This window comes from Rhododendron vialii, chromosome 2a (assembly GCF_030253575.1).
Source record: "Rhododendron vialii isolate Sample 1 chromosome 2a, ASM3025357v1".
In the NCBI taxonomy this organism is placed as follows: Eukaryota; Viridiplantae; Streptophyta; class Magnoliopsida; order Ericales; family Ericaceae; genus Rhododendron; species Rhododendron vialii.
The window spans coordinates 32,463,925-32,475,785 of record NC_080558.1 but is presented as its reverse complement, the minus strand read 5'-3'; the positions used below and the strand labels follow the sequence as shown (position 1 = coordinate 32,475,785).

The 11,861-nt window shown below is 37.2% G+C and overlaps 2 protein-coding genes across 4 annotated transcripts; one reads left to right on the top strand and one right to left on the bottom strand.

Annotated features, from left to right (window-relative positions):
* Positions 1-384: 384 nt before the first annotated feature.
* On the bottom strand, positions 385-4,694 carry LOC131316063 (uncharacterized). Of its 3 annotated transcripts, none has more exons than XM_058345335.1 (5): positions 4,365-4,694; positions 2,240-2,401; positions 1,110-1,349; positions 825-884; positions 385-715 (listed from the first exon to the last, which is right to left on the bottom strand). In XM_058345335.1, the coding sequence occupies exons 1-5, from the start codon at positions 4,473-4,475 to the stop codon at positions 611-613; spliced, it is 678 nt and encodes a 225-aa protein (XP_058201318.1). In that variant the 5' UTR covers positions 4,476-4,694; the 3' UTR covers positions 385-610. The 3 variants fall into 3 exon arrangements, with proteins under 3 accessions (XP_058201318.1, XP_058201317.1, XP_058201316.1); XM_058345334.1 differs by having other exon boundaries at positions 4,350-4,687; XM_058345333.1 differs by lacking the exons at positions 2,240-2,401; positions 4,365-4,694 and adding exons at positions 1,436-1,948; positions 2,028-2,201.
* Positions 4,695-4,883: 189 nt separating this feature from the next.
* On the top strand, positions 4,884-8,542 carry LOC131317440 (uncharacterized). The gene is made up of 4 exons (XM_058346995.1): positions 4,884-5,080; positions 5,174-5,221; positions 5,952-7,117; positions 7,488-8,542. Exons 2-4 carry the CDS (start codon positions 5,193-5,195, stop codon positions 8,540-8,542), a joined length of 2,250 nt encoding a protein of 749 aa, XP_058202978.1. The 5' UTR covers positions 4,884-5,080; positions 5,174-5,192.
* The last annotated feature ends 3,319 nt before the right edge of the window (positions 8,543-11,861 follow it).

Below are 11,861 nucleotides of genomic sequence, written 5' to 3'. Positions count from 1 at the left end.
GTATGGGAGCATCATACTCTCAATGAATTATAGACAACACTTACCATTCACTAAGGCAACACTTACCATTTACTAAGGCAGAACTTACCACACAAGTATGGTAAGTTCTGCCTTAGTGAATGGTAAGTGTTGCCTTAGTGAATGGTAAGTGTTGTCTGTTCTGTGGTAAGTAATCCTCCGTTTTTTAGATCAAAACCGCCTCATTTTTAACAAAACCACCCCATTTTTAGTTTTTGGTTTTGATTTAAGGGCTGTGATTTATCTATTTTCAATCCAAAGGCTGTAATTCATTGGGAGTATGATGCTCCCATACCACTTGGGAGCATCACAGAAGTTTTGCATGTTCTGTCTCTCTTAACCTGTGAAGACAGAAGCAAAAGTAGATGAACCTAAGAAAAAGACTCACTCAAGGAATATGGGAAAGCTACATGCATGGTTATGTTCTTTATCAACCAAAGTACTGAGATTACCCCCCAACATCATTTCAACACAACATTCACTAATAACATTAACTGTTAAGCCTAAAAACCAAAACTACTAACTAAAAACACTACCCTCCGGTACCTTCAAATCTGTTCCTATTGCAAACGCCAACACGTGCCAGCACGTTTCAACGATAATCTTTCAGAGGATCAGCGGCTTTTCCAGATCGAGCATCAGTCCATGCTTTTGCTATTGTCTTCTTCATTTCATCATCCCCCTCCTCGTACATATTCTACAAGTCACACATGCATTAACATCAAAAAAGGAAAAAAAGTTTGAAAAAACAGGAAAAAGCAAAGAAGAAAACTTATGAAGAGAAACCACAATAAAGCAAATTTTACCTTCATCAAATCCATAATCCCAGCCATAGGGTCCCCGCCCTTGTCCACATTTGGCTTCAGCTACAAAAGGTTAACAAAATGAAAATTTTAAGTATAACCTTAATGTGCGCGAAACAGAAATTTGTCCAGATTTGGCAACATCGATAAACAACAAATAATCTACATTAGACCACAATTATAACTTCTTGAAGAAAAAAGACATTGTTCAAAAAGATGCCAGCTGAAATTATATTTTCAAGATATTATCTATTGTTAGTACTGTCGTTATTGATAGGCAATAATTACCTTGTCCTCTTTGAAGTGCAAATCCAACCAGTTTCCCTTTGAAGCTTTAGGTAATGTGATGATAACCCTTGTAGGCTTAACTACCACCTTACATTTCTCAGGAACAATTTCCTTGTTCAATTTTGGTATGGCACAGCGATAGTTCTTTCCTTGGACATCATGGAATTTGACATCGATAGACATGGGCTTGAAAACGATCTCCATTTTTTCTTGGTCAACTCCTTCCAGGGAAACATAAATCTAAAGGAAAGAAAATAAGATATTCCAATGTAAAGAACTCTAAAGAGAAATTCACGGAAATATGACTAGGGAAATCCACTCCTTACCTGAAAGAACAACAATTTTACATACTCAACCATAAGACAAGCTGACAAATGCCCTTTCCATCGCTTGTGTGTGTACTTATAAGGATGTCCGAATTTCCCCATGTTGCATTGACCGGGCTGTTGGTATTGGGTGAGGGTATGTCCAGAAATCCGATCTCCCAACAGATACTTGCGCTTAGAATAGGTAAAATCCATCCAAACCCAACAAATTTCTAAGCTTAGAATAGGAAAACATGTATCCAAAAGTTGGATGCGGATACGTGGATACATCTTGAACTTTAGTATTATATGTTTCGTATTTAACATTTTGACACGCATTTATTATAAAGAAATACTTGAAATTAGACAAATCTTAGCATAAAAGAGAATTTATCTCCCATCCATATGTTAGATGTCACAGATTTTTCTTCCTTACCCAGGTAAACATATTTCTCCTCGAACATCATCAACGGATCCGGGCTTCCAATTAGAGTACAAGTGTCGGACACACCCCTATCCCATGGACACGGTAACCTCGAACATCATCAACAAATCCAGGCTTCCAATTAGGGTACAAGTGTCGGACACACCCCTATCTCATGGACACGGTAACTCTAGTGTCCATGCACCATAAAATTCAAGTATCTGTTGCCACACACAGGCTGTTTGGGCAGTTCAGCTAGTGACATCCCAATGTTTAGGTAACTTAGGTAACTTGGACCCACATTTGATATGTAATATTTGTAATTGCAATATGGCTGAACCTTAAATTATGCAAGGCTGAATACCAAAGGACAAGATCACCACCAGTAGGTAAAAGCTTACCTTCACTTTGTCAATATCTTGCTCCCAGCTGAAAGATCCAAGCGTCAAATAGTTCACTGCTGGATTAGAAACCATTTTTGCAGCAGGAATTGGAGTTGGTGTTAGGGTTGGGCTTGGGCTTGGGCTTTGTGAGGTCACTGTTGAACCAGCCTCTTCCGCCAGCTGTACAAGGAAGATCAATAACACACTAGATGGTAAAAAAAAAAAAGTAATACTCCTACGAAACTAAAGCATACTCATCAGCCTGCAATGAAGCAGTACAAACTTATTACTCAAATACTATTTACAAATGGCAGATCAAATACTCAATAATTTGATGAGAGTAAAGACTGGATAAAATTTCCATAACACTTGAAGAGAGTTACCCAAATAATGGCATCACTCACCTCACTCATTACAGAAATTTGGAAAAAAAAAAAAACACTCCAACAAAGAAGCCATGACCATTCAGCTGAAAACCATGCTCCCCTTTTAACTTAGGAAACCAAGAGTAAGTAGTATGCAACAGAACTAACATTGAAGAGAAGAAATGAACTAGTTCTCTTCCATACCCTCAAAATAGCTTACTTACAGAAAAAAATAAAATAAAATTCACAATTTTTTTTGTCTTGTCTTGTGTTTGGTATAACAGAAAACCAACGACAACTGGTTTCTTGCCTTTCAACAAAATATTTTCCATAGTCAACAACAATCACCTGAAAGAGCCGAAAAATGATTTCCAAATTTGAAAGGCAGGAACAAGAAACCATTTCCGTGGAGTATAGGGTGATGTGTCTCAAGCATAGTGCAATTTTTTGCATGATCCTAAGAAGTTTTTAGTTATTTGCTAGTAAAAGCTTTGCAAATCAAAACCAAAAACCTTACCTGACAGATTCTACATAAAAAAACAACCGCAAGTCTGCAACTGGAATCCTAAAACATGAATAGAACTCGTATGCCCCGACCAAGAATTCCTCTTCCTAAAACCACTCTGTGAAATCCTCACAAGTCACAGGTCCTCTAACCAAAGCACTAAACACAACCCTTCATTCTTCTCACGTCACTTGAAAAAACATATAACCCTTTAATAGAATTTTAGCCAAGAGAACGTAAACTAATCAAAATGAAACCACAACACAAGATCTTCTCATATCAGAATTCAAAACAAAACCACTAGAAAAAACGGAGTAGACAATAGGTGTAAATAACCCTTCAAATAAAAATAATTGTCCAATCCAGTAAACGAAAGCCGATCAAATTAGATCCGGAAGTTGAAAATTCATCAATAACAAACTCATCCCACAGAACTCGCAATAAAGCACTGCAAAGAATCTACTAAAATGGGTATAATCCTTCAAAAACAAATAAGGGTGTATAGTCAAGTAAACAAAATTGAATGGAAGTGGAAACACCTTGACAAGATTTTCAGCACCAAGCCACCAACCAAGGATAACCACCCACTCCCACAATGAAGCAGAACGCAGAACCAAAAACACTACAAGCAAGGGCGGAATAATGGCACGCGCCACCCCCCGGTCCAAAAAAATATTTTTGTATTGGAAAATATAGTTTTATTCTTCAACAACGTGTATATGTTTCATGGGTATCAAGCATCAATAAGTGATTAATCAAGAAAAATGTGTAATTTTTTGGAATTAAGTATGTTGATGGATGATGAACATATGAAAATAGTTAATCTTAGAACATGTAGCAACACGTTTTGTAATAAACCATCTTTGTGGTTTGTGGAACGGAGGGGAAGAACATTGATTTTGGGTGCCATCTCTGAATTGGAATTGATATACCGGTTCCGCCACTACTACAAAGAAAGGAGAAAAAAAATCACCACAAAGAATAACCAAACCAAACAGAGTCTTATGTCCCAGTCACCACAAAGAATAGACTTGCAAATAGGTAAAGCCCTTTAAAATAAAACATGGGCTCAGTCAAACAACGAAAAATTGATCGAAATGCAAACACCCCACTAGATTTTCAGGAGTAAGCAGACAATAACCACACATCACAGTATCAATCCATCGATAACAACACAAACCCATTAAAGTTTCAGGTTAAAAGAATTCATATCGAACAAATAAACTGCAAAGAACGTAACGAACGACGGTAAGTATACAGTGAGAAATATAACCTTCTCCAGTTTGCGAATTTCAGAGGAAATGAGAGAGACAACACGGGGCCTTTCTGCAATGTTTCGGATGTTACGGAGTTCCGCCAAATCGAGCATAAAGTCATCCGCCATTTCTTCTCAAGTTTTTCCGAGGTTACTGCAATGGGTTTTGCATACGAGATAAGGAGAATCTGCTAGAACCTTTCAGTGCTTGGCAAAGTTGGAGAGGCTGAAAATAACGCAACTATAGAACGTAGGGTGCTTTTGTCAGAAGAAAAGGAGAAGGTTCTAGACTAATCAAGACGGTGATGGGTTTGCTAAAGACAATTGGGTGCCTGGGCTTCTAGTTGGGTTTCAAATCTGGGCTTTTCTCAATCCGAATATAATACAGTTAATTAGAGGCCGGTCCTCCTTTCTAGCCTCGGAATGATCCCAACCCTGAAATATTTTCCCGAAGCTGAATGGCTCGGGTATGTTGGGTGATGGACGTTTTTGCCCTTTTTCGGGTTTACTATATATAGGCTTGTTTTCAAAAGAATATTGACGGAGAGAGAAGACAGATAGAGAGAGAGAGAGAGCGCGATCGCGATCGCGATCGTGAGAGCGATTTCGAGAGAGAGATATCGAGATCTAGGGAGAGATTGCGATAGAGAGAACGATTGATGTCTAGCTTGAGCGATTGATGTTCGATTGAGAGGAGGAATTGCGTTGGATTGAGATTCAATCGATCTGTTGAGGTATTTTTGAGTATGTTGTTAGATTTGATTAGTTATTCAGTTGATGTACTTTTCATTTAGTAGTGATGTATGTTGCTTTGTGATTCGTTGTAGCTTTGTGGTGCGTGAGGAGATGCAGGTTGATGGAGTCGAGCAGATGAGGTATTTAATGTCGTTTTTGTTGGTAGATTTGTTTATTTTCAGTGTTTATGTGATTGTTTTGATGTATGAGAACTGTTTTTAGATCTATGAGAACTGGTTTCTGAATTACGAGAGCTGGTGTCTGAACTATGAGAACTGGTTTCTGAACTATGAGAACTGTTTTCTGAACTATGAGAACTGGTTTCTGAACTATGAGAACTGTTTTCTGAACTATGAGAACTGGTTTCTGAACTATGAGATTTGGTTTCTGAATTACGAGAGCTGGTGTCTGAACTATGAGAACTGGTCTCTGAACTATGAGAACTGGTTTCTGAACTATGAGAACTGGTTTCTGAATTACGAGAGCTGGTGTCTGAACTATGAGAACTGGTCTCTGAACTATGAGAACTGGTCTCTGAACTATGAGAACTGGTTTCTGAACTATGAGAACTGGTTTCTGAACTATAGTTCTCATATGAATTTGATGTGATTTGTCGTTTTGTGTATTATTTAAATGTTGTTTTTGTTGTTAGATTGAGGCCTAGCTTGAACTATCATTGTGTTTGTTTGTTAGATTTTGATGTGAAGTGTCTTTTTGTGTTTTTTGCATGAGAAGTGTTTATGAGAATTGTGTTTTTAAAATGAGAACTGTGTTTATTTATATGAGAACTGTGTTTTTAATAGGAGAACTGTGTTGGTTTATGAGAATTGTGTCGTTTTCCTTTGTGTGAATTGTTTGTTTTTTTGTTAGGGAAACGGAGAATTCGTTGATTTTGTTTTGTAAATACAATGGATTGTGTGCTGGAATAAAGTTGTCTCGGTCGTCGAGAATTGGAGATTTTATGAAGATATTGTGTGGCAAGTTTAGTGAGTTGAGAAGACACTCATTGCAACTCTTTTATGCTATACGTGATCATCCTAGTACCATGTTATATAATGATGAAGATTTGGAGGTGATGTTTGCTGTAGCTGATAGTATTGGATTGAATTGCATTGAAGTTACAGTAGTAGATAGTCGTGGTTTTGATAGTGGTATTAGTGGGTGTGGTGTTGATGTTGGTGCTAATAGTAGTGGGGTTTTCGATAGTGGTGGTGCTAGCACTAGTAAGGGCATTTGTTTCAGTGGGCAAGGGTTAGTCGGTTGTCGGTTGGAATCAATGGAATATGTAGGTAAAGAGGATGATTTGGGAGCTATGTTTTGCCCGCATCAGCATCGGCCAAGGTTGTCGGACGCGTGGAAAGAGCTTATTAAAAGTGTTGGTCAGTTGTTTGTCGGGGGTTCGGAAGGTTTTCGTGATGCATTGCGGAAATATTCAATTGTTCATTCTTTTGAGTTTGACTTTGTAAAGAATGAAACAGAGAGAGTGACTGCAGTTTGTAAGGTAAAATCTTGCAAGTGGAATATCCATGCTAGACTTGACAAGGTCAGTGGTTGCTTTTACATCAAAAGGTATTATAATGTTCATTGTTGTGGTGTTGCTGGGCGTACGACAAAGAACTGTCATGCTAATTCATCTCTGATTAGTCAATTGATAAAGGATGATGTTCGAGACAAGTCAAAGAAACGTCCTGTTGATGTTGTTGATGATTTGAAGGAGTATTATGGGGTGGATGTGTCATATAATCGTGCTTGGTTAGCTGTCCAGAAAGCCAAGTCAAGTGCATTTGGAGATTATTCAGATTCTTTTAATCAACTGCAATGGTATCGTAATGTTGTTCTGAATTCGGATCCTACAAGTGTTTTTGATGTTGAGTGGGATCAAACCACAAATCGTTTTTTGAGGTTGTTTGTAGCATTTGATGCATGTGTACAAGGATTTAAGCACTGCAGGCCTGTTTTATCCGTTGACGCAACGTTCTTGAAGGCAAGGCATATGGGATGCTTGATGTCTGCTTCAGCTAAAGATGGTAATGCAGGTATGAAATAGATCACATATACAATTCTCATATGAATACTTACACACATTTCACATAGGGTACAATGCAGTATGAGAAATATGAGAACTGTTTTCAGAACTATGAGAACTGGTGTCTGAACTATGAGAACTGGTTTCTTATAGTCATATAGGATGCTTGATGTGTGATTGAGCTAGAGATGGTAATGCAGGTATGAAATAGATTACATATACAATTCTCATATGAATATAACATACAGTTCACATAGGCTATAATGCACTATGAGAAATATGAGAACTGTTTTCAAAATTATGAGAACTGGTTCCTGAATTGTGAGAACTGATTTTGTCATATGTATGAACTGGTAACTGAATTATTTTTTCCTTCTCAGGTCTATTTCCATTGTGCTTTGGTGTGGTTGATTCTGAGAATAATGATAATTGGCTTTGGTTTATGGAGAAGTTGCATGGTATTTTGGATGAAGACAGAAGGGTTTTTGTTTTTATATCTGACCGTCACAGAGGAATAAAAGAGGGTATTGCTAAGGTGTTTCCTTCAAGCTTTCATGCTTACTGTCTCTATCATTTGAAGGGTAACTTGCGTACTGCTTTGGCGTCCACAAATGTCAAGTATAAAGAGAGTTTGATCAGAGTGTTTTCAAAATGTGCTTATGCTCCCACTGTGGCAAAGTTTAATCAGCATATGGATAATTTGCTGAAACACGGTGGTGCAGCTGTTGTTCATTTTCTGTCGGAGTTGCCTAATGAGCGCTGGGCAAATGTTTTTTTCCCGGGGCAACGTTATGGAGCAATGTCCTCTAGTCTAGCTGAGTGCTTTAACTCATGGATATTGAAAGAGCGTGAATTGCCCGTGGTGGATATGGTTGATCGTATAAGGAAGAAGATGATGAAATCAATGTGTTTGAGGAGAGAAAGGGCAAGTAAATGGGATCAGGTGATTTGTCCTTATGGGGAGTCTCGGTTGGAGAAGTTATATGATTTAGTTAAAACATGGAAAGTGATTCCTTCAAGTGCTGATATATTTGAAGTTGACACGGATCCGTCTGTATGTGTTGATATTGGGAGGCGTACATGCAGTTGTTGTTGGTGGCAGTTGAATGGATTCCCTTGTTGCCACGCTGTCTGTGCTATCAAATATAGTGGTAAGGATTTGAACTTGTATGTAGAGCGTTTTTTTCATGTTGAGAGTTATCGTCAGGTGTATTCAAAACCAATTTACCCAGTTGCGTCATTGTTGAAAGGTGATGTGGTTGATTGTGGTACTAGTATTCTGCCACCATTGTCAAAAAAGCCTCCAGGGCGGCCTAAGAAGAAGAGGATTCGTTCGAATGGGGAGAAGGTTAGAGAAATGAAGTGTGGTAGGTGTGGGAAGATGGGGAATCATAATAAACTTACTTGTAAGGAGGATTTGAGGCCTGGTTTTTAGTTTTTAATAATTGAGTTGTACAAAAAACAATGTTATTGGATTTGATTCATGAAATAATTGTTGAGAATAAGATTTTTTTTTTGTGTTTTTGTTACTAATTCTGTGTTTTGTTCTAGCACTTTGAATTATGTGAAGTATCTAAGCAACCTGTGTGTATAGCTCTATGAGAACTTTGTATTTTCTATGAGAAGTGTGTATTTTCTATGTGAAATGTGTATCAAAACTGTGTTTTTAGTATATGAGAACTTTGTATGAGAAGTGTGTTTTTTTCTATGAGAAGTGTGTTTTTTTCTATGAGAATTGTGTTTTTTCCTATGAGAAGTGTGTTTTTTCCTATGAGAAGTGTGTTTTTTTCTATGAGAAGTGTTTTTTTCTATGAGAAGTGTGTATTTTTCCATGAGAAGTGTTTTTCCCCCCTATGAGAAGTGTGTATTTTTCCATGAGAAGTGTTTTTCTCCCCTATGAGAAGTGTGTATTTTTCCATGAGAAGTGTTTTTCCCCGCTATGAGAAGTGTGTATTTTCGATGATAAGTTAAATTCTAACAGAACATGCATCAAATTGACATACACCAAACCATACTAACAAATAGCAAACGATTGTTAACATAGATGAAATCCAGCTTAACATTCAGAAGACCCTAATTATCATCAGAGTCAGATAGCACTAATTACAGCATCAGTGGTTCAACACAACTACAAACCCTAATTTTCATTGGAGTTAGATTCCTTAATCATTTGAGGAAGGAGCCAAAAAGTCGCAAAAAATCCCCAAAATGTTGATGAACCCCAACTAGAAACCCTAATTTTCCAAAAAGTAGTTGAGGCACGAAACCCTAACTTCTACTGTGCATCTTCCTCTTCCTCGTCCTCCTTATTCCCTTCTGCTCTGTGAGCGTCCATCAATGCCTGGATTTCTAACCTGAGGCGGAGAAGATCGATGCTCTGTATCCTGTGCTGGCGATGCAGGCGTTCCACTTCAGCTTTGAGAGGAGCCACATGCTCCTCAATGATCTTCTTCACAGCATCCTCCATGGTTGAGATTTTCGGAGCGTTGTTTGGTGGAGTGTCGTCCGGAGCGTTCTGATTTGGGGCTGCCATTTGGTGGAGTGTCGTCCGGAGCGTTCTGGTTGAGATTTCTTCTCTCTCTCTCTCTCTCTCTCTGGAAATGAAAAGCCGTGTGCGGTGTTTAACCTTTCAGGTATTTAAGGTGGTAGTGATACACGTGGTGAACAGTTTAAAGTGCAACGATTTTTGGTATAAAAAACAAAACAAAAACAAGAAAAACAAAAATATAGAGATCTTTGTTTGAAAAATAATAAATAATAAATATAATAAATAAAACAAAAAATAGAATATATTCGAGATTACTAATTAATTGTGACTGTTTTTTTTTTTTTGGTTTAAGTATTTTTGGCAATTAAAAATATAATAAACAAGGAAAAACATCCAGATTTATAAGACATACATCGTTGGATACACCTGACGATCGAAGAAAGTAAACATTTCAAACATCCTAGATGAAATTGATAGATCCAAATACAAGGAGAAAAAGAAAGTACCAGATTTAAACAAGAGATCTACTAAGAAAGAAAGAAAAGAAAAAAAAAAAAACATAGAACAGCCAAACTGAAAAATTAGATCCCTAGTTAGTTGGTGGTTGTCTTCTTGGTCGCACGTTTCTGCTAGTAGTGGCTTCTTCCGCTTCCGCTTCCTTTGCCAAATTTTTGGCAAGTTTCCAATCTTTGAAGATCTGCACTTTTTTCTTGAGAAGGTTGATGTTGTCCTGGTTTTCGAAGAATCGGGCTTGGGTTTCATCAAGTTTTTCACTGGTCTCTTTGACTGATGCATCTACGGCATCTTTGATGAGTCTTGCCAAGTCTTCTGCCATTTTTTAGGATTTTTTTGTTGTAGTTGTGTTGAGGGTGGGAAATGAAGAAACGGGAAGAGGAAGAGGGGTATTTATAGGCCATATAAAATAGGGTTTCACGTTGAAGATGTAATTTACAAAAATACCCTTTACATTTTTTTTGAGAATTGGTTATTTTCTATGAGAATTGTGAAATTTCCTATGAGAACTGTGTTTTTTCTATGCGAACTGCAAATTTTTCTATGAGAACTGTGTTTTTCCTCTATGCGAAATGTAAACTTTGAACAATGAAAAATGGAGTTTAGAGAAAGATGATTGTATTATGAGAATTGGTTATTTTCTATGAGAATTGTGAAATTTCCTATGAGAACTATGTATGAGAATTGTGAAATTTTCTATGCGAACTGCAAATTTTTCTATGAGAACTGTGTTTTTCCTCTATGCGAAATGTAAACTGTGAACAATGAAAAATGGAGTTTAGAGAAAGATGATTGTATATGTTGATTAACCAGTAAACTAAACAACTCATTAACCAATATACATGTCATGAACAACACCTCCACCACGTCATTACCCATGTGCACTACTTCCACATCCAAAACTAATATTTTTGCAGTGGTTAATGAGGTTTCTGCTATGTTAGGTTTCTATGAGAATTGTGAATTTTCCTATGAGAAGTGTGTACGGCATCTTTGATGTGAACTGCAACGGTTTTTTTCCTCCAATGTGAACTGCAACGGCATCTTTGATGAGTCTTGCCAAGTCTTCTGCCATTTTTTAGGATTTTTTTGTTGTAGTTGTGTTGAGGGTGGAAAATGAAGAAACGGGAAGAGGAAGAGGGGTATTTATAGGCCATATAAAATAGGGTTTCACGTTGAAGATGTAATTTACAAAAATACCATTTAAATTTTTTAAGAGAATTGGTTATTTTCTATGAGAATTGTGAAATTTCCTATGAGAACTGTGTATGAGAAGTGTGAAATTTTCTATGCGAACTGCAAATTTTTCTATGAGAACTGTGTTTTTCCTCTATGCGAACTGTAAACTGTGAACAATGAAAAATGGAGTTTAGAGAAAGATGATTGTATATGTTGATTAACCAGTAAACTAAACAACTCATTAACCAATATACATGTCATGAACAACACCTCCACCACGTCATTACCCATGTGCACTACTTCCACATCCAAAACTAATATTTTTGCAGTGGTTAATGAGGTTTCTGCTATGTTAGGTTTCTATGAGAATTGTGAATTTTCCTATGAGAAGTGTGTATGAGAACTGTATTTTTTCTATGCGAACTGCAAATTTTTGTATGAGAAGTGTGTATGAGAAGTGTTTTTTTCCTCCAATGCAAACTGCAAACTTTGAACAATGAAAAATAGAGTTCAGAGAAAGATGATTGTATATTTTCATTAACCACTAAACTGAACAGTACGCATTAACCACTAT